At 43.6% G+C, this 22423-nt stretch overlaps 2 protein-coding genes across 11 annotated transcripts in view; one reads left to right on the top strand and one right to left on the bottom strand.

The window, feature by feature from the left end:
* Positions 1–13261: 13261 nt before the first annotated feature.
* On the bottom strand, positions 13262–16120 carry LOC125965448 (uncharacterized). Its single transcript, XM_049715000.1, has 3 exons — positions 16115–16120; positions 14947–15334; positions 13262–13422 (listed from the first exon to the last, which is right to left on the bottom strand). Exons 1-3 carry the CDS (start codon positions 16118–16120, stop codon positions 13262–13264), a joined length of 555 nt encoding a protein of 184 aa, XP_049570957.1.
* Positions 14972–22423, top strand: part of AGK (acylglycerol kinase) — an 85987-nt gene continuing 78535 nt past the window's right edge. The window contains exons 1-2 of one of the 10 annotated variants that reach the window (XM_033432313.2): positions 14972–15106; positions 20575–20692. In XM_033432313.2, coding sequence (XP_033288204.1) covers positions 20592–20692 — 101 coding nt within the window. In that variant the 5' untranslated portion in view covers positions 14972–15106; positions 20575–20591. Of the gene's footprint in view, positions 15107–15209; positions 15571–16337; positions 16463–20574; positions 20693–22423 lie in introns of those variants that run through there. The other 9 variants (XM_033432317.2, XM_004272129.3, XM_033432319.2 and 6 more) reach the window with 9 other exon arrangements.

Genomic DNA, 22423 nt, shown 5'->3' with positions numbered 1-22423 from the left:
TTTAGTTTCCAGCTTCATTGAGACATAAATGACTCATAGTCTAGCGGCCCCTTTTAACCTCTCCGTCTCAGCATACAGCAGGTTTCACAGTTACCACTCACACCTACTTTGGTTTCCTCAGTGCCTATCAGTTTGATGTTAGCAAAACAATCTGATCAATTTAATATTCGTTATATAATCAGTTCTTAGTGCTTCAGAAGCATTGGTAATTGGAATAAATAATTCTGTAAGAAAAATTTCAATTAGCCTTGGAGAGATTTGGAGAAAAGCGTTGATGGATCCAAGCTGAATATTTAAAAGATATATTTCTGCATAGTCTATATTCTAGAAACAAATAGTTCTATATTGAAATTTAAATAGTACCATTTACAAGAGTACTAAAAACCTGAAAAACATAGGGATATATTTAACAAAACGTGTCCAAGACATGTACAATTAAAACTTAAGAAACATTACTGAGATAAAGAACACCTAAATAAATGGATAGAAATGCCACGTTCATGAATTGGAAGACTCAATATTGTAAAAAAGTTGTCTCCTCAAATTGATCTATGTATGTCTTCATTGTGGCCATGACAGGAATGTATATATTTATCAAAAGTCACCAATCTGGGTGCATTTTATTGTATGTAAATTATATGTCAATAAAATTGATTTTAAAAATTGTAGTGGGGAATGCAAGATCAGGAAGGAATAGGTTTGGGTATATCTCTGTGTTGAGGTGGACACATTTTGAGTAGGTTTATATGCTAAAGAGGGAAAGACAGTGCAGATGGAGGGAGAAAACACTGGAGGGAGGGTTTGACTGATAAGGCAGTTTTCTCGAAGAGAGGGAGAAGGGGGTGCCTGGCAAAGTGCAGGTGGATGCATGAGCCTTGAAGGGGAGGAGGGAACACTGTGTCCCACAGCCTGCAGTCGAGGAGGGTGCATTTTCACCTTTGAGTCATGTTATGTGAGTAATTTTGTGCGTGGGAGGGCAGAAAATTGAGGAAGTTCAGGGTTCATTCAACCCTAAAATAGTATTTATTTTATGACAGGCACTATCTATATAAGGATGAGAGTATTCTATAGGAAAAAGAATAACATTACCACTGTCCTTATGGAATTTAGAACATCATAGTTGGGGGAGGGGTCAGGCACTAATACAATTACAAACTTGTATTATATTACACATACAATTGCGAAACATTCAGATTATTAATGAATTCCACGAAGGCTAAGGGAGCTCTGGGTGAGTGTAACAGGAGGAACCTAATTTAGATGAATGACCCAGGGAAGGTCTCTGGGGTGAAGTGACCATTGAGCTGAGAGGAGGAAGATGAATGGGAGTGGGTTAGGTGATGAGTGAATGGACCAGGCTTGGTGAAGACCTTGACATTGGAAAGATGTTGGTATATTTTGATATGGAAAAATAATTATGGGTGAATTTTAAAACATTAATATAAAAAATGAAACCACAGAAAATTCCTAGGAAATAAATACAGGTGAATTTCTGATGATGTGATAGAAGGCTCTCCAGTAGTATGACTAAAATTCAACTGCATACCATAGAATAGGTTTTTTGTTGTTTGTTTGTTTTTTTAAATGTAAAACATATCATAAACCAAGTACAAAGGCAAATAAACCATGAAGGTATTTGGAACAAATAAATCAAAGGATTACGACTCTTACTCTACAAAGAGCATGTACCAAACTGATGAGAAAACCACTAAAATATTCACAGAATCCAGTTACTATAATATCATCCTTCTAAAATGATTTAATACTTTCATCATTTAGATAAGGTTATAGAATTTTAGAGGCAAAAATAAACATAAAAAGCAAGTTGAGAAAATATGATAAAAATACAAATAAAAAACAAGCAAGTATTTTATGGAAGAGAAAATTAAAATGCCTAAATAGATGAAAAAGCATTTTTACTCATAATCAAATGGAAGTTGAAGAACGAAATACCATCTTCCCAGCAATTAAATAAGTAGAAATGGGAGGGAAAAAAAGTTACTTACTGCTGGTGAGAAGGCTATCCTATACAGATGGTGAGAATATTAAATTGGTTATAAGCTTTTAATAAAACAGTTTGGGAATATGCATCTGAAACCTTAGATATTTTTTTCCCCTGATTCCGGTGTTTAAAATTAACCCTAAGGATATAATCCTAAACGACTTCAAAGAGCTTCAATTTTTTTTTTTTTTTTAGTTAAAATCTTAAAGCCCAATCTTTCAACAATGAAGGGATAAAGAATGATGTATCCAAATGTTGAAATATTATGTATTAATTTAAAAGAATTAAAAAAATATTATGTGGGCATCCCTGGTGGTTCAGTGGTTAAGAATCCGCCTGCCGATACAGGGGACATGGGTTCGAGCCCTGGTCTGGGAAGATCCCACATGCCACGGAGCAACTAAGCCCAGGTGCCACAACTACTGAGCCTGTGCTCTAGAGCCCGCGAGCCACAACTACTGAGCCTGTGTGCCATAACTACTGAAGCCCGCATGCCTAGTGCCCGTGCTCTGCAACGAGAGAAGCCACATTAATAAGAAGCCCGCGCACCACAACAAAGAGTAGCCCCCTCTCGCCGCAACTAGAGAAAGCCTGCGCACAGCAACAAAGACCCAACGCAGCCAAAAATAAACAAATGAATAAATAAATTAAAAAATATATATATTATGATCTGTGGTCACCTGCAACCATGTGGCCACTGAAGGCAAGAGACTTTTACTGCCACGCTACCCTAAAAAATATCATATTGGCTGGTCCACTACCTTAACGCTACCACAGTGAAGGAAGCGCACCATGCACTGCGTCCTCCACCAAAAGAAGGCACCCATTTTTGAGGCAACAACTGTGAGATGCACGTGTGCTACAGTGACCCATTTCACAGGTGGGCAAAAAGCTGTCAGGTCTGAGTGGGCTTGGAGCAGGAGAAGTTTCCTCTGCTGAGGGCTACAATTGATTTTGTCCTTCAGCCCTTAAGATCTAACAGATCTAACCATGTTCCTGGTGTCTGGGGGCAGATCAGGATATGGGATGGACGTATAGCAAGACCCTGTGGACTCACAGGTTTGTTTTTATTTTCCCTGCCTGTCATGCCTTGCCAGAGCCACCAACTGGGGACTCACCAGGGGCCTTATGAATGATTGCGGTATCTTGCACAGCATTGCTTCACACCAAGGAACCCAAGTTAGGTAGAGGGCCATGAGCATCACTTCTCAAGACAGTATGGTATTGGCAAAAGAACAGACAAGTAGATCAATGGAACAAGGTAGAGGGCCCAGAAATAGACCCTCATAATTAGAGTGAACTGATCTTGGACAGAGGAACAAAGACAGTACAATGAAACAAAGATAGTCTCTTCAACAAATAGTGCTGGAAAAACTGGAAATCCACTTATAAAAAAAAATTAATTTAGACACCTTACACTCATCACAAAAATTAACTCAAAATGGATCATAGACCTAAATGTAAAATAAAACTCTCTAAAATTTCTGGAAGATAGCATAAGGAGGAAACCTAGATGACCTTGGGTATGGTGATGCCTTCCTAGACACCACACCAGACATGACCCATGAAGAAAAAAATGATAAACTGGGCTTCATTAAAATGAAAAACTTCTGCTTTGCAAAAGATAATATCGAGAGAGTTAGAAGACAAGCCATAACCTGGGAGAAAATACTTGCAAAAGACACATCTGGTAAGGGACGGCTCTCCAAAATATATAAAGAACTCTTAAAACTCAACAATAAGGAAACAAACAACCTGATTTTAAAATGGACCAAAAACTTTAACAGACACTTCACCAAAAGTGATATACAGTTGGCAAATAAAAAAAACATATGAAAATCTACTCCACATAATATTATCAGGGAAATGCAAATTCAAACAACAAGGTGATACCACTACCAGCCTGTTAGAATGGCCAAAATCTGGAACACTGACAACATGAAATGCTAGTGAGGACGTGGAACAGCAGGAACTCTCATTCATTGCTGATGGGAAGGCAGAATGGTACGTCCACTTTGGACGACAGTTTGGTGGTTTCTAACAAAACGAAACATACTCTTATCATATGATCCAGCAATCACACTTCTTGGTATTTACCCAAAGGAGTTGAAAACTTATGTCCACACAGAAACGTACACATGGGGCTTCCCTGATGGCGCAGTGGTTGAGAGTCCCCCTGCCGATGCAGGGGACACGGGTTCGTGCCCCGGTCCGGGAAGATCCCACATGCCGGGGAGTGGCTGGGCCTGTGAGCCATGGCCGCTGAACCTGCGTGTCCGGAGCCTGTGGTCCGCAACGGGGGAGGCCACAACAGTGAGAGGCCCGCGTACCGCAAAAAAAAAAAAAAAAAGAAACTTACACACAGATGTGTATAGCAGCTTTATTCATAACTGCCACAGCTTGGAGGCAACCAAATGACCTTTGGTCGGTGAATGGGTAGATAAACTGTGGTCCATCCAGACAATGGAATATTATTCAGGGCTAAAAAGAAATGAGCTATCAAGCAATGAAAAGACATGGAGGAAACTTAAATGCGTATTACAAAGTGAAAGAAGCCAAGCTGAAAAGGCTGCATACTATACAATTCTAACTATGTGACAATCTCTAAAAGCAAAACTATGGAGACAGTAAAAAGATCAGTGCTTGCTGGGGTGGGGACTGTGAGACAGAGAAATAGAAAGCACAGTGAGCACAGTGGTTTTTTTAGGGCATTGAAATGACTCTGTATATTATGATAATGATGGATATATGTCATTATGCTTTTGTCTAAACCCATAGAACATTTAAGACCAAGAGTAAACCCTAAGGTAAACTATGGACTTTGGGTGATTATGACGTGTCCATGTAGGCTCATCTTTACATAAAAAAAAAAAAAAAAAAAAGGCACCATTCTGGTGAGTGATGGGATAATGGGGGTAGGCTAGGCAAGTGTAGGGGCAGGGGGATATATGGGAAATCTCTGTACCTTCCTCTCAATTTTGTGATAAACCTAAAACTGCTCTAAAAAATAGAATCTTTAAAAGAACACCTCCTTAAAATTCATTATGGATAGAATTTCCTCCTTCTTGTTTCAGAATACTTAGAAACTGGGTTACTCTGGGAGACTGGGTTTTGCAAAACAATATTGGAGAACTTGCTTGATACAAGCAATGTGAACCCTGTCTTTGTCCCTTTTCATGCCTATGTTAAACAGCCACCTGGAAAGGGCCAGGTAGGGCCCAGATGTCGTCAGGAGGAGGAGGTGGCAAAAGACAAGGAGACACATTAACAAAAGAAGTCACTTTCGGGAAAAGGCAGGGCCCGTATCGATCATGGGTGAGAATGGGCTTTGCAGAGGGCTTTGCAGAGGGTTCTTCCCATGTTAAATGTGGAAGATATTCTCTCTCCTAGCAACCTGCTGGTTTCTCGAAAGGCCTCATTTACATGTTTCCAATCTGTTAGTTACTACTAACCGTGGATATTAAAGGTCAAAACAAAGAAGAGATTTTAAGCCTAAATACCACAAGATCTCCACTTCATACTTTTCTTAGTGGAAACGAAGTAGTCTAAAGAAGAACCTGTGTGCATCAAATATGTAAACAAACCAAAATGAATGTTAAAGGAATTTGTACATAATTTTTGAGGGTCAAAGTTCTGGTGGAGGAGCGTCTATTCCCATAAGAAGCAGATTCCATCTGAGATGCCTCATGTAAGGCTATTTGCTGTGATATGAATGTTATACCGATTTTTCTGAACACTTAACTCTATTTTAATGTCAATGAATCTATAGCAAATGAGCATGGCCCGGGTCCAGGGTCCAGGGGAATGGTTGGAGAATGATTTTAGGAACAATTTAAGGTTAGACATACCAATTGATGTCAACTAGCTCCTGTCTGCCTTCTGTTTTCATCTGTTTTTCCCTTAAAATTTCAACATCATCTTTTTAAAAACATTGTCCTCACTGTGTCTCCTACCCACCAAGAGCCTATGGCTTGTGCTTTATCAAGTCAGTGCTCTTGGCTTCAAGAAGCAGAAAACCCTGGCTCTAACTGGCTTAGACGATAATGGAATTTATTATTTCACATTACGGGATGTCCAAGTTTTTTTTTTTTTTTTTTTTTTTTTTTGCGGTATGCCGGCCTCTCACTGTTGTGGCCTCTCTCGTTGCGGAGCACAGGCTCCGGACGCGCAGGCTCAGTGGCCATGGCTCACGGGCCCAGCCGCTCCGCGGCATGTGGGATCCTCCCGGACCGGGGTACGAACCCGTGTCCCCTGCATCAGCAGGTGGACTCTCAACCACTGCGCCACCAGGGAAGCCCGGATATCCAAGTTTGAGCAAACTCCAGGCATAGTCCAACCATTTGCCTCAACGATGTCACCAAGGACCAAGTTCCTTCCACCTCTTCCTGCTCATCCCCTGTGAGCTGGCTTTGCCCAAGGGCTGGCTCCCTTCACGGTTGAACAATAGTTGTAGCAGTTTCAGGTATTATGTACACATATGACCCTATCTATGGGAAGAAGTGGGACCATCCCTTTCATTTTTTTCAACAGCATTATTGAGGTGTAATTCACATACCTTACAACTCTTTCATCTAAAGTTTATAATTCAGTAGTTTTTAGTATATTCATAGAATTGTGCAACTCTCACCACAACCAACTTTAGAACGTTTCATCCCCCTAAAAAGAAATCTCATACCCATTAGCAGTCATTTCCTATTTTTCCCCCAAACATCCCCAACCCCAGCCTCAGGCAAACTCGAATCCACTTTCCATCTCTATGTATTTGGCAATTCTGAATGTTTCATATAAGTGGAATCATACAATATGTGGTCTTTTGTGACTGGTTATTTCATCTAGCATAATATGTTTAAGGGTCATCACCATATCTTTCTTGAATGTTCCCTTTTAAGGAGAATGAAATCTTTCCTGAGATCTCTCAGCAGACTCCCCCTAAGACTCACTGGTCTAAAGTGAGTTACATGATCACTTCCTAACCCAAGCACTGGCAGTGGAAGAGGAATTACTATGAGGACCTTAAACTGATGTGAACTAACTCCTAACAACAGGGATGGGGTAATCTAGTCACCTGCAAAGTTGTCACAGGCAGGCAGGGACTGTGAAGGTGAGAAGCGTATACCTGAGCGAAATTTTGTTCCTTTTAGGAAAGAAGAATGGGGGAAATGGATGATGGATAAAGAAAGAAAGTGTGTACTACACTTAGTACAACATAATTACAAGTGGAGCCAAGAATCAGTGGTGAAAGAGGCTACGCTTATCTTGGGTTTATTTATTCTATTGGTCTTCCTTTCTTTCTGGCTTTTTGTTCTGCATCTGTAAGTTTCCGACTCTAGGACACTATGAAGGTTCTTTTGCTGTAGGTTTACCATGGTCACTGCCTCAAGTCACTCCATATACCACCCCTGCAGTAGATCCTACCGTCAGGCTTAGCTAAGCTGACCAAGTTCTGGAGCTTCAGGGAAGTGGCGAAAGCAGGGAGAAGTAAGTGAGAAGTGAGAGCCACACAGCACCCTCTCTAGGGTAATCAGCAGCCACCTTTGCTGTTCTAGGTTGATGCATATAACTGGGAAGGAGGTTGCAAGTATAAGAGTATTAGATATATGCATATGCATGTATATATGTATATCTTGTCAGTGAGCATAAAAGTAAAATGTGGGGCTACCTTAAACCTTGAGTCTCTCTCCCTTGGTTTAGTCTCACATTCTCTCACTCTTCCACATTAGGGAGCAATCTGACGGGTGACTTAAGTACTTCTTAAATCCCCAGTGATCCGTGAGTGATCTTCCTGTTTCCTCTTACCCTATCTTCCTGTTTCCTCTTACCCTACTTCTCAAGGGCTTATGCCCTTTTTTTTTTTTTTTTTTTTTTTGTGGTACACGGGCCTCTCACTGTTTTGGCCTCTCCCGTATGCGGAGCACAGGCTCCAGACGTGCAGGCTCTGCGGCATGTGGGATCTTCCCAGACCGGGGCACGAACCCGTGTCCCCTGCATTGGCAGGCGGACTCTCAACCACTGCGCCACCAGGGAAGCCCTCCTCTTACCCTACTTCTAAACAGAGGTTGTTTCCGTTCAAAATTCTTTTTGTTTTTAAAAATTAATTAATTAATTTTTGGCTGCGTTGGGTCTTCGTTGCTGCGCGCAGGCTTTCTCTAGTTGCAGCGAGCAGGGGCTACTCTTCCTTGCGGTGTACGGGCTTCTCGCTGCAGTGGCTTCTCTTGTTGTGGCGCACGGGCTCTAGGTGCGCAGGCTTCGGTAGCTGTGGCTCACGGGCTCTAGAGCATGGGCTCAGTAGTTGTGGCGCACGGGCTTTGCTGCTCCGCGGCATGTGTGATCTTCCCAGATCAGGGCTTGAACCCGTGTCCCCTGCATTGGCAGGCGGATTCTTAACCACTTTGCCACCAGGGAAGCCCCCCTTCAACATTCTTAATAACAGATTTTGAGCCAAGAGAAAGTCACCTCAGGATTTGTTCTGGACTAATGGGAAGCTACTGGGCTTCCAGATGGTCTGTCATCGTGTTAGGAAAATACTACAGATTTAAAAAAATTTTATATTGGGGTATAGTTGATTAACAGTGTTGTTAGTTTCAGGTGTATAGCAAAGTGACTCAGTTATACATATACTTGTACCTATACTTTTTCAAATTCTTTTCCCATTTAGGTTATTACAGAGTACTGAGCAGAGTTTCCTCTGCTATACAGTAGGTCCTTGTTGGTTATCTGCTTTAAATATAGCAGTGGGTGCATGCCAATCCCAAACTCCCTAACTATCCATCCCCCTGCACCCTCCCCCCCATAACCATAAGTTCATTCTCTAAGTCTGTGAGTCTGTTTCTGTTTTGTAAATAAGTTCATTTGTATCATTTTTTTGGATTCCACATATAAGCGATATCATGTGATATTTGTCTTTCTCTGTCTGACTTACTTCACTTAGTATGATCTCCAGGTCCATCCATGTTGCTGCAGATGGCATTATTTCATTCCTTTTTATGGCTGAGTAATATTCCATTGTATATATGGTATGTACCATATCTTCTTTATCCATTCATCCGTCGATGGACATTTAGGTTGCTTCCATGTCTTGGCTATTGTAAACAGTGCTGCAATGAACATGGGGGTGCATGTATCCTTTCGAACCATGTTTTTCTCTGGATATATGCCCAGGAGTGGGATTGCTGGATCATGTGGTAGCTCTATTTTTAGTTTCTTAAATATTACAGATACTGAGATGTAAGTAAGACTCTTCCAGTACTAGGGGCTATTGGCTATCTGTCAGCACATTCTTCTAATGCCCTCAGGGAAACATGACTTCATTTTATAGGCAACTGAGTTCACAGTTTCAATGTGTAGCTTATTTCAACATGTAGCCAGTACCATGTGTGGCAATGTGTTGTGTGAAAGAGACACAAATCCCTATCTTTGACGGTGCAGAATGTTCTCCAGAGATCCCAGGCAAGAGTTGGAGACCAAGGAAAATTCCAAATGACTACTGGGAATTAATTTTCTGCTGTTTAGGAACCTCACTTAACTGTCAGCAATACTGAACAAAGAACATGGGAAAGGGAGAGCATGAGCCATGCCCTTGTCTCTGGCTGTGCACATCTGGATAAATCTTTGGCCTCATCTAAGACATGAAAGTGCCAGTGAACCTCAGGGATGATGCCCGAGGGGCTGCTGCAGGCATCTAAGGCCTGTGGCGTCAGACCTGAGTCTTCTTCTCTGGAACTAGAGATGCTCGTCATGGACCAGCAGAGGAAAATTTCCAGGACTCTCCCTAACTATGAGAGAGCACCAGGCTCCAGTCCTTGACCAACAGAAGGTCTTGGGGCTGCCTAAGCCAGAGTGTCAGATTTCTGCTGGGCTGCAGGAAACCATTCAAGGCTGGCTAGCAATGGAGCCTGATTATTTTGGGATCTGTGTACATCCTAGTAAAATAGAGTTTGGAAGAGAGTAGAGCTGGTGTAGGTCTCCAAAAACTCCAACTTCTACATCTACCTAGAGGAATGCATACGGGGATTCCCTCATTAACTCTGATGTCGCCCATTTGTCCTATTTTTGTACATGATTAATGGCTGAAGTGAAAGATGCAGACTAAAAACATTACCCTTGTTCGAGAAAGGGGTAGATCAACAAGGGTGTAGCTCTCAGGAAAGGCTGCAGGAAGGATGTGATTTGGATGAGCAGAGAGAAGGAAAGGGGGCACTACAGATTTGCTCTGGGGATGGGTGAGGGATTGCACAAATGGCCCTAAACAAAATGGCAGACAGAAAAATAATTTAGTTTTAATTTTGATTCACTGAAAGTACTGAAATATCAACCTGTCTAGGTTGGATTCTCCAGGAAGCATATTCTATGACAGTGTGTATTAATTTCCTATTGGCTGCTGTAACAAATTACCACAAACTTAGTAGCTTAAAACAACACACATTTCTTATCCTACAGTTCTGAAGGTCAGAAACCTAAAATGGGTCTGTAGGGCTGTGTGCTCTCTGGCTCTAAAGGAGAACTTATTTTCTTACTTTTTCCAGATTCTGGAGACTGCCTACGTTCCTTGGCTTGTGACCCCTTCTTCCACCTTCAAAGCCAGCAGAGCGACATCTTCTCTCTCTCTGATCTCTGGTCTCCTTCTTATAAAGATCCTTGGGATTATACTGGGTCCACCTGGATAATGCAGGATACTCTTCCTATCTCAAGATCCTTAACTTAAACACATCTACGGAGTATTCATAGGTTCTGGGGATGGACACGGACATTTTGGGGGGGGGTTATTACGCTGTCTGGCATACAGTGTTTAGCGTTCAGAATCAACACCTGCAAAAAGGGAGAGAAGGAAGCAGGATGGAGTAGAGGGAGAAGCCGAGCTATGATGCAGCCTGACAGCCGCAGCTGACCCCATGAGGAGCTCTGGGGCTAGGATAACTGGTCAGAGGTGTCTTATTTGGGTCTAAAGTGACAAAGCTGTTGTACTTTCTCCTGGGTCAGGTCATTAGATGTGGGTCACTTCCAGAAGGGCGTGACACTGGTTAAGATGGCTCGCTGCATGGAGGCTGCCCCTGCAGGGGCTGTCTAGCACAGTGCTCCTGGCAGCTGGGACAGCAGGTCTTTCCTCGAAGGGGGATCCAGGTGGCGCATCTCCATGTCCACTGCTCAGCCCTGGTCATGATGCCTGAAAAGAGCCTCTGAGAGGTTACCATGTTTTAGTGTCATTTGTGACCTTACAGACTACATGTGTAGGATGTGGCTTCCACTCTATCCCCCCACAGGATGTGGGTGGGGTTAACTTCTGTAAACACAGATAATGTTTTTTTTTTTTTCCAATTTCTGATCTTTTTTTTGGGGGGGGGGAGTATAGTTGCTTTACAATGTTGTGTTAGTTTCTGCTGTATAGCAAAGTGAATCAGCTATACGTATACATATATCCCCTCTTTTTTGGATTTCCTTCCCATTTAGGTCACCACAGAGCATTGAGTAGAGTTCCCTGTGCTCTACAGTAGGTTCTCATTAGTTATCTTTTTTATGCATAGTAGTGTATATATGTCAATCCCAATCTCCCAATTCATCCCACCTCCCCCTCCCCCGCCAACCCCGGCATCCGTCCATCTGTTTTCTACATCTGAAACAGGGATAATCCTTCACTTATTTATTTACAACTGTGTGCCTCTAGAAAGGATACGAAGGGGCAATCATTGGCTTAACCAATGTGGCCAAAACAGGGCAGTTTCTACAGCAAAAATATTAATAGTATAAATTATATCATTTCAAAAATAAATGGGCTGCTTCAGTAATGCTTTACAGTGTCAGGAAATACATGTGTCGTGTGATGGGTACAGTTAATTCCTCAGAGATGAATTTATGGCTCACTCCCATTTTGATGCAGGTATTTTCCCATTTGCAGGTGACCTATCTGAGCCATATGACCTATTGTTCCTGTTTATACAAACGTGCAATTTAAGGAGGGAACACAAAGGTCTCTCTCAGAGACATGCCCCACACCATGGCTACACTCCTCTCTTTTGCAGATGTAATTCTGAGGCTTTATTTTGCGGAGATGTCTTATTTTCTCTAGTCTGAGAATCCAGATAAAAACCTGGGAGACTTCTCTACTGGGAACTCAACAGCCTGACACCAACATTCCCAATTACTGCCACACTGGCCACAATGAATTAAAGCCTTCATATTAAAGAAATAAAGTAAAGAAAACTAACAAATATTCCCTAATGGTCTCATGAACACGACTCGACTAGTCCTGAGTGAGGTGGGCTGTGAGACACACGACCCTCCACATGCCCTTGTTCTCCCTTCCCTGGAGGGACTGCCTCCCCCGCGGGGTACTCTTTTCTCCCTGGTGGCAGAGGCCTGTCACCCTTCTTGACAGGCATTCTGGGCATCTGCCTTGTGATGCCTGAGCTTTTCAACAGTGCGTGGCTCTCACTCAAATAAAACCAGAGTTTTCTTTTCCCACAGCTCAACCCCATCCAGATGTTACCTTCCGGTGAGACCCTCACGCCCTCTCCCCAGAGCTTTGGGAGAGTCAAAGCTGTGACCTCCGTTTTGAACAGGGGATCTGAAATCTCATCCCAGCCCTGGTTCTTTGGCATCAGCCCTCTGTGAGTTAACGTTCCTGTCTCCTGTCTTCAGTGACCCTGGGGGGTGGATTGGGGAGGGGTCGGTACTCAGAATTCTCGCCCTGGCCGACTAGCACTCCATCCATGTGCACGGATGGCCTGCTCCCGGTGGGCTTGAAACTCTCAGCTCATCCCAGTTGTGCCAAATACATATTCTTCCTTCCAGGGTACCTGGTGGATCCCAGGGATTTTCTGGTTAGCTGGTAGTTGCTTGAGGTTTAGGCAGTGGCTACAGGAAAAAAACAAAAACAAAAACACCACAAGTATTTATTGAGTGTTAACTCTATGTACTTTTCTAAAGGATTTACGTGTATGGACTCATTTACTCCTCATGACAATCCATTGAAGTAGATACAGTTATTATCATCATCATTATAGAAACTTAGGTACAAAGAAATGAAAGGTATTGTTCAACTCCCTCAGCTAGTATGTGGCAGAGCTGGAATTCCAGTCCAGGCACCTGGTTCCAAAGGTGCAAATACATTTACCTCCTGGACACTGCTGCCTTCCCGCACTGGCTAAGTGCAGCGTAAAGACCACACTAAATACCCATCTGCAGCCTGGGCAGTGCTATGCTCTCATCCAATTGTGCCAATAAGTCACAGACCACAGAGGGAGGCCTCTTTTCACTGCCATAACACTATCCGCACCGTGTGCACAGATACACGGCCATGCTTGCGCAGCTGTCCTCACAGGGGCGCTCACAGGCCAGCATGCACACGAGCACATTCAGCGTGGCCAGATCACATCCACACGTGATGCAGGTGTCCCAGCGAGACTGGATTCTGTTCTTTGTTGACCCTAAAGACAGAAATGAGTGTAGAGCTCCCTGTCACTGTGTAATCCAAAACAAAAATAAAATCAGCCCTAAAACAACAAGAAAAGATATACATATATAAAAAGTATACATACACAAAATATACATCTATATATAAAGTATAGATATATATTTTAAGAAAAAGCTTCTTTCTATATTTCTTCATTTTCTGATTGGAAAATTATGGAAAATTCATTTAAGCCAAACTTTTCTCACTTTGCTGAAACCCTAAAGCTTAGTCTGCCCATTGGACCATGCAGCATCAAGTTGCAGATTTTTATAGCCTGCAGGCAAGGAGTTCAGCAACTCATTATCAAATGCAAATGTTTTAGATGGTTGGAAAAGGAGAGTTGAAAATAACTGTCTCTCATACCTAGAATATCACAACATCTTATAGCTAGAAGAGATTTTTTTTACGGTGATCCAGTCTCCTAATTGACAGGTGGAAGGGCTAGGAAGTTCACCCTACTGGTAGTGTGGGGTCCTGAGGATTAGAACCCAGCCGAGTATGCTTTACTGCACCATAATCTCGTCGGTGGTTCTCATTTCTCTTAAAACAGTCATCTGGGGGGCGATAGTAAGGATGCGTGTCTTTATGCAGTAAATGGGGAAACTAGACTGCAAGCTCTATGAGGGCAGGGACAATGGGCGGGGGTGGGTGCTGCACAGGAGTGCATCCCCTGTGCCTAGCGCATGCGCAGCACTCAGCAAATGTTGGTTGATCCAATGATGGATGGGAGAAGAAAAGTAGGAAACCTTGACTGACTGGTATGGTCCCCACAGCACACGTGCGGGTGGGGGAACTGGTGGGAGGCTGACAGAGAATTAGAACTGCCCTCTGGTGGTCAGCATGGGCCCTGGCTTCTCTGCAGCTCTCTGGCTCTCTAGAATCTATTCACTACACTGTGGCCAGAGGTGTTTAAAATGCAAACCAGATCAGGTCATTCCCCTGACTGAATCCTCTCAGGGTCTTCCCATCCCATTCCATATAATGTCTTCACCATGGCCCGTCTTGCCCACCCCTCCGGCTTCATCGCTACCTCTTATTGCTTAGTTGTCTCTGCTTCACTCGCACTGGCCCCCGACTTGGTAAGCTGCCTCAGGCTTTACAGATTTTGCACTGGCCGTGCCCTCCTTCAGGTTCTCTTTTCCTCTGGATCTTTGCTTGACCTGCGGCTTCTCGCCTTCAGGTCTCAGGTTAATTGCCCCTTCCTCGGAGAGGCCTAACTTAGACGGCCTAACTTAAAATAGTTCTCCCCCCACCCCACTCCTTTTCTATCACCTGTTTTCGTTTTCTTCGTGGTACATAGCACTACCTGAAATTGCCCTGTTCATTTAGTTATTCTCCGATTTAGTGCCAGGTCCTAAAACAGTGTTTGTCTTGGTAGGCTTTCCATAAAATATTGTTGAGCGACAGAGGGATGGATGATAAGGCTGAATGGATGAATAAATGAGCGATCGAAAACTGAAGGCACCGCCCCCCCCCCCCCCCCCACACACACACATACACACCGGCGCGCCTCGGGCAGCCGCTGCAAACCGCACCCTCCTTGCGCGCCAGGAACCCGCTGCGGAACCCAAGGGCGGCGGCAGCGGTTTCCCTTCAAAGAGCAGGGGAATCTTGAGCGAGCACACAGGAAAGGCAGCTTGCGCGCTGGACCCGTCTTGGTGAGTGCTGCAGTGCCGGGGCGGGGAGCCGGGAGCGGGGCTCGGGGACCCCGCCCGGGCGGGCGGGGAGGGCCCCGGGGCGTGGGGTGGGCGTCGCGACCCGGGTGCGGGCGGAGGGTGGGAGCGAGGGCCAGACGGAACCGCGCGGGGAGGGCTCCCTGCGGGGGGAGGGCTCCCTGCGGACGGCGGGATTCCTGGTGCCGCCGCGGGAGGCTGGTGGCCTGGGGTCTAGCCCCAGAGCTGCCTTGAACTTGCGTGACCCTTACCCACTTCTCTTGGGGCCGGGGGGAGCGATTCAGCTAACTCATTTGCAAAATGGGGCGAATGGTTTCTGATCGCTTGATGGATTGGTTGATTGGTTCGTTCATTCCAGGTGGTTTACTAGGTTCTGTTTGCTAGAGATGCACAGACAGAACCTGCCCATTGTGGGGTCCCAAGTCTCGTGAGAAAAGCCCCGCCTCATGGTGAGGAGGGTCGAATACAATCAGAATTGGGGAGTTCTTGGGAAAAAAAAAAAAACGAAACCCATGCATTTCGGACGGGACATGCAACAGTTATTTATCGAATGGCTATTAGGTGCCACATTTTTTTTTCAGTAGAAATTTAAGTTTTTACTGAGATTGGGGAATAAGAGTTCTGTTGGGTACTTAGAAGGCATATACACTGCTAGCTAATATATTACATATTTGATGATGACTTAAATCCGGAAAAATTTACAAGGTGCATCTATACCCCTCACAGATGTGAACTTTACAGCCAAATGAGTTAAGCAGAGCAGGTGTATCCTCATTTTACTAAGGAGGAAAGTGCATTCACAGCCCCATCAGATGGGATCTTCGCAGCCAAATGAGTTACGCAGAGCAGGTGTATCCTCATTTTACTAATGAGAACATAGAGACAGGTGAAATGATTTACCCAGGCTCTCACTGCCAGTAAGTAACAAAAGTAGGACTAGAATCTAGGCCTCAAGACCCTTGGACCAGCGCTCTTTCCACTACACTAGGTTACCTGCATGTTTCCACAGTAGTTTTGTAATACGCAGACCCATTGACACAAAGGGAGTTCCAGTGGGTCATGGGTGGCCTTACAACAGACTCTTAACGACTGTTAGATTGTTCTCTAACTTCTGTCCTTGCCTTGGATATTTTATCTGTACTCCAACTTTATCTCCTTCACACTGATGAGTCCCAAATTTATATCTTCCATCCAGACAATTTCTTCTGGCTTCAGACTGCTAAGTCCAGACATCCATTGATCATTTCCATTGGCTGCTCCACAGGCATCTCAAACTCAATATCTCCAACACTTTTCTTCATGAACCTACAATCCAACTCTCATGATTGAAATCACTATTCAGTAAGTTGCCCAAGTACAAAACTGGCTTGGTTCCTCTTCTCTCACCTCCTACAATCAGTTGATCACCAATGGCTGCTAGATTCTATTTTCTAAAGATCTGCCACATCTATCCTCTCTCTGTCTCCTTTGCTTCTTCCTTCGTTATGTGCCTAGAGATTGTGGTAGAACTTGCTACCGGCTCTCTGTAGCTTTTAGCTCAGCTTCTTCCAGCCCATTTTCCATTCTGCTACAAAGTGATCTTTCTACAGTCCAAATGTGATCCTATCACTCACTTGCTTAAATCCCTTCAAGGTTTTTCATCATTTTCAATGTAACATCCAAAGTCTTTAGCGTGGAGTCAAGGTCCTTCCTGATCCTTTCTGAACCTCCCCGACCTTCCCCATCCTTTGTCTCCAGACTACTATTTCTCAAAGTGTGGTGCTGACCTCCACTAGAAGCGTGGGAGTACTCATTAATAATGAAGATGATGATGCCAGAAACTCGGCCTCTGTGCACTGGTGCCGAATTGAATCTTGGAGACAGAGTTTTGGGTGAAGTAGAAAAGAATAGCTTTATTGCTTTGCCAGGCAGAGAGGGACACAGCAGGTTCATGCCCTCAAAAAACTGTGTGTCCCAACCCAGGGGGATTTGGTGAGGAGTTTTATAGCAATGGTTCAAGGGCGGGCTTGCTTATCAGGCTCAGGGTGTGCGCAGGGCCTGCGTTCCTTTAATCTGGCCTCAGGTGGTCTTCTGATGAGCTTCTGTGATTCTCGAGGTTGTTAAGCTGTGACCTCTCTGAAATGAAGATTGCTTCATCAAGTAGTTACCGTCTTCCATTAGTTGGGGGTTTTATTTCTGTGGAAGAGCTCAAAGATATTGTTATGTGTATCCTTTGAGGTGGAACCAGGACCCTGCCCCAAGGCTGCACTACTGTTTTTTGACTGTTCCTCCCTTGTCTCTGTATCCCTTCCCTTCCCTGATTAGCAACTGTTTGAACCTGCCCTTTGGAACTCGGAAAGTCTAGAAATGGGAGACACAGAAAGGCTTTCGTGCCCAGGAGCCCCACAGGGTCCTGCTCAGTTTCACTAACAGCCCAACCAGAACAAGTCAGAATCTCAGGGGGTAATGCCCAAGAATCTGCATTTTAACAAGTTTTACACTAGAGTTTGAGAGGCCTTGTTCTCGCCTTCCATATTTACACTGCTCTTTATACCTGACTCCCCACCTGTGTTTCCCTGAACATACCTTGCTATCATTTATGCCTTTATGCACATCAATCTCTTTAGCTTCTCATTCGGTACTCCTCATTCTCCAAGACCCAGGGTAAATGTCACGCCTTCTGGGAAGACTTCCCCCAACCATGGACCACCGTGTCACCTCCAGTCTACATTGGGTCATTCTTGTGGCTTCTGACAGAGCCATGACTTACCCCTCAACATCCTTCCCACTGTATTACAATCATAAATTGTGTAATTGTTTTGCACTTGTGGGTTTAACAGTTGCCAGCACTTGAGAATAGAGGCTTGTGCTTCTCTGCCTAGCACCCAGCACAGAGTCCAGCATGCTGAAAGAACGCGTGCTTTAGGGTGCGATGGGGAGGCATCTAATCATCACGTGTGCCTTTGGGTTCCTTTATGTACCATCCTGGACTGTGGCTCTGATTCACAGGCAGGTGGGCTTCCGGGCACTGGCTTCATTGTTGCTGGTGATAAGGATGTGTCTGGCCTCGAGAGGAATTTTAAGCAATGGTAGTGTTAAAGAAAAAACTATGTAGTGACACTTGTTAAAGAATGGTCAGGCAGACTTTACTCAAGGGTAGGGAGAGGCATCTGGGTGGATGTAGAGACCACTGCAGTGGTGGTCTTAGAGTGGGGGAAGGAGGTTGGGCTCAACTCTGACTCCAACGAGGACAAATGGGGGTTTATAGCCAAGGGGCAGGGTGGGCATCAGTGGATGGAAAATTACTAAGAGGGAACATCAGGGTTAAGGGGAATTCTTGTTAGGCTGACTCAGTAGAGTTCTTGCTGAAGGCAGACCAGGGTGATAAGATATCCAGGGTGGTCAGATACCAACGGTGGAGGTGGGGGATTTTCACTAAACTAAGTGGGATTCTTGCTCAAACTGGATTCTACAAGGGTGGAGAGGGAAGCCCAAGCTAGGGCCTTGTCCAGCAGAGCTCAGAGGAGCCTGATTAAAGTTAGGTCAAGAAGAGAGTCTTCGTGGTTAAAGGGAGTAATAAAAGAACTAGAATCTTCACCAAAAGCTGAAGATTTTTTTTTCTTGGTCTGTTTACCTCATGCACACAAAGTCATAAAAATTTTCTGTATCTGTTTAGAAAATAATTTATTTTTAGAAAATTTAGAAAATACATTTCAATTTAAGATGTAAAATATATGTCACCCATTTTCTCACAATCAAGAGGGAATTCCTTAAAGTTTCTGTGTGTTTATTTCTACTGGTATTTTTTTTTCATTTATATTCATGTTTGAACATAATTGGTAAATACCAATTCCATAAGGCTTTTTAATCCTGCTAATTTTACCTAACATTATATTTTTAGTTTTTTCCACATCAACAAAAATTCTTAGTGAAAAAAAATTTAATGTAGTGGGGGGAAAAGTGTTCCTTAACCTTCATAGGGTCCCTAGCTAGGTCTGGAAATTAGACTGACAAAGACTGATCAACAGGAGGAAAGCATACAGGTTTACTCAATATGTTTTACATGATACGAGAGCCTTCACAGAGAAATGAAGACCCAAGGAAACAGGCCCGAGTATTTTATTTTAGACAGTCGTGGAGGAGCGTGATAGGGTGAAGGGTATGAGGTAATTAGAGCAAATGGGAAACAGCAAGGCCTGTGTGTTAGGATTCTTCTTGGCATCCCTTTTTCTTTGGAGACAAATGGATCCTTCCTGCTGGGTATAGGGCAGGCACATCTCACTGGAGGGTTTTATGGTCTGTTTCAGGGAAGAAGGGCAAGGTGGGCAGGTGGGCAGGGTGACCTTCCTGCTTCTGCCATTTCCCCGAACTCCTTCCTCTTAAAATATCCACTCTGCAAGGTGCCATATTTTGGGGTAGCATGTCTTGAACCCCATCACATTCAACAGTTATTTACCGAATGGCTGTTATGTGCCAGGTTTTATTTTAGACACAGGGATACTGCAGTGACCAGAACAGTCAAAATCTTTACTCTCACGGAGTTTACATTCCAGGGGGGTAAGTTAGTAAACAAACTAGCACATAAGGATCATCACAGGATAAGTGCTGTGACAAAAAGAAACAGAATAGGTTTATATGGTCGCTTTGTTTTTGAGTAAAGTTACGCTAGTTTGCCTTCCGTATAGGAGTGTGTGTCTATCTCGTTTTGTCATCAGTGAGTAGAATCATTTAAAAATTTTGGTAATTTTATAGGTGAATAGTGATAGTTCTTTGTAATTTGCATGTTTTGATTACTCAGGAAGTTGAGCATTTTTACAGAGCTATGTGCATTTCCTCTTCATTGAGTTTTCTGTGAATGTTCTATTGAGGGCCTAGTGTTTTCTCCTATTTTGAATAATCCCTTTACATTACTAGTTTGATTACTAATTTGATGATATACACTTTATATATAATGGATAAGCAGACACTCTTTTTTTATTTTTCCTTTTTTTTTTTCTGGCCGTGCCGCATGGCTTGCGGGATCTTAGTTCCCCGACCAGGGATCGAGCCCAGGCCCTGGCAGTGAGAGTGCCGAGTCCTAACCACTGGACGGCCAGGGAATTCCCAGATAAGCAGATACTCTTAAATAGCGGTATAATGACTGTAAGGAGAAAGCAAAGACAGGACACCTAGAATTCCCTTCTCTTCCTGCTTCTCTCCCCCTTCCTTCTAAGAAAAAGTGATGAGAGAAGAAAAAAGTGTAGTTTAGGTGGAAAGAAGTGAAGAAAGAAAGAAAGAAAGAAGGAAGGAAGGAAGGAAAGAAAGAAAGAGTAGGTGGGTGGGTGGGTGAGGAGATGAAGGTGATGTAACTAGGAAGGAAAAGGAGGGAGGAAGGAAAACATGGAGAGGATGAAAGAACCGAAGACAGTCATAGGGACTCTGCACGATTCCCTTGGACAATTATATTTTTTTCTTTTCTGCCTCTACTAATCTAGCAAATCCCTAAGAGAAGATGACTGTGTTCTTTAAAACACTTCGAAATCATTGGAAAAAAACTACAGCTGGGATCTGCCTGATGACATGGGGAGGCCACTGGCTCTATGGAAAACACTGGTAAATATCTGACAGCTCCCATACCCCCCACCTTCACATGCAACAACAAAACAGTTCAAAAGGGCCTACGGTTAAAATCCTGTTTAGCTGTGCTTGTCTCTGTAAAACAGTGTGTTGTAAAAGGAAAGCAAATGTTAAAACCTCAAAGACAAAGGCTTCTTGTTGTACCCAGTTCTGAAAGATGGAAACTGTATAGAGCTATTAACACTTGTACTTCAGTGGACACAGATTACTGCAGCGAGATCAGAACGGGGAGAAATTGAGGGCCGCCTAGAGAGAGACAAGGGACTTCCCTAGTAATAGTAGAGGGTTGGAACTCACACGTGTCCTTGGGTGGTCCTTCCGTTTTCCGCTAGGGTCTCTTGATCTCTAATAGTGCCCATTGCTAGACACTGAGTCTGCTACCTGCAACCCCTGTGATTTTCCTCATCTAACCCATTAGCAACAACAAAACTAATGAACCCATTAGTTGATTTAAATGAAACTTAGACTTTCAGACCTTTTGTTTGAATAAGGAATTCCAGGCAGTCTTGGGTTTTATTAGCCTTGCAGGTCTGTGGGGAGAAGAAGGTGCCAGAGCTCCTCTTCTGGATTCACATGGTAGTAAGATTTAAATAAACAGCTTTTATATAAAAGTTATACAGATTACTAAGAGAGCCGATCAAATTGCAGTCTTTTGGGGATTCAGGGCTACGTCTTAAATATATAGCAACATTCTCTGACATCCGAGTGTCCCGAATAACTGCTTTGTTAAACAGAAAACTGAACAGGCTTTATAATGGAAGTCTCCACGTTGGAAAGGAGAGTCACACTGGTACTTCTGTGAACGTTCTCAATTCACCACTATGAGAGATAATTTATGATGCTCATGGTGTCTACTTTTTGCAGGTGTGGAGAAGGTGGAACATTCCCCCCTTTTCTTTCTAAGTCTTCTCAAAGCTAAGCACTTGAATTCCATTAGCTAGCGTATAAAGAACAGACCTAAGAATCTTAAAATTTTAATATATAAAAAAGAGAAAGGCAGAGGAAATGTTTTAACAAATTGTGTACGGAGCATATAATGTTTGGCTTTTCCTCCCTTTTCAAACTATTGGGCTGGCCAAAAAGTACGTTCGGGTCTTTCCGTAACATTTTACGGCAAATTTGAGCCGTAACATTTAAGCCCTCGAGGAAAGGCTCCTTATACCTCCTGCCAGGGTAGGAACGAGGATTTCCTATTTAGGAGCACCCAGTCCAGGCCACAGCTGGCTTAAGGCGGGAGAACCTCCCACCTGCTGCGGATTATTGCCATTGCTACTGCTGGGTGAAGATGTGAGGAAATAACCGTGTCCCCTGTTCAGGATGTCTTTAAGGTACCATAATAATTTCTCGCCAGCGTAGTCTTGAGACTTTAAAAAAGGCCCATTAAGTCTGTGGCACGTCGGAGGCCTCATTCTCAGTTGGATCTGAAACAGCTTGAACTAGAAGTGTAGCAGGAGGCTGGAGGCATCATTTGCTCTGTCTCTACCCTTGACATTCAAGGTTACTACTCAGAATGCAACCCCCCATTGTCCTGCATAGCTTCCTTTTCTCAGACTTCTCTCCGCGTGCTCTGGTGCTATTTAGCACCCCTCCCTCCCCCTTTTAAAAAATTGTGGTAAAAAAACACTAAAAGAAAATTTACCACCTTGACCATTTTTAAGTGTACACTCAGTAGTGTTAAATATATTCGTATTGCTGTACAGCAGATCT

This window comes from Orcinus orca, chromosome 9, assembly GCF_937001465.1.
Source record: "Orcinus orca chromosome 9, mOrcOrc1.1, whole genome shotgun sequence".
NCBI classification, from domain to species: domain Eukaryota; kingdom Metazoa; phylum Chordata; class Mammalia; order Artiodactyla; family Delphinidae; genus Orcinus; species Orcinus orca.
This window is presented reverse-complemented; position numbering and strand designations above follow the sequence as displayed.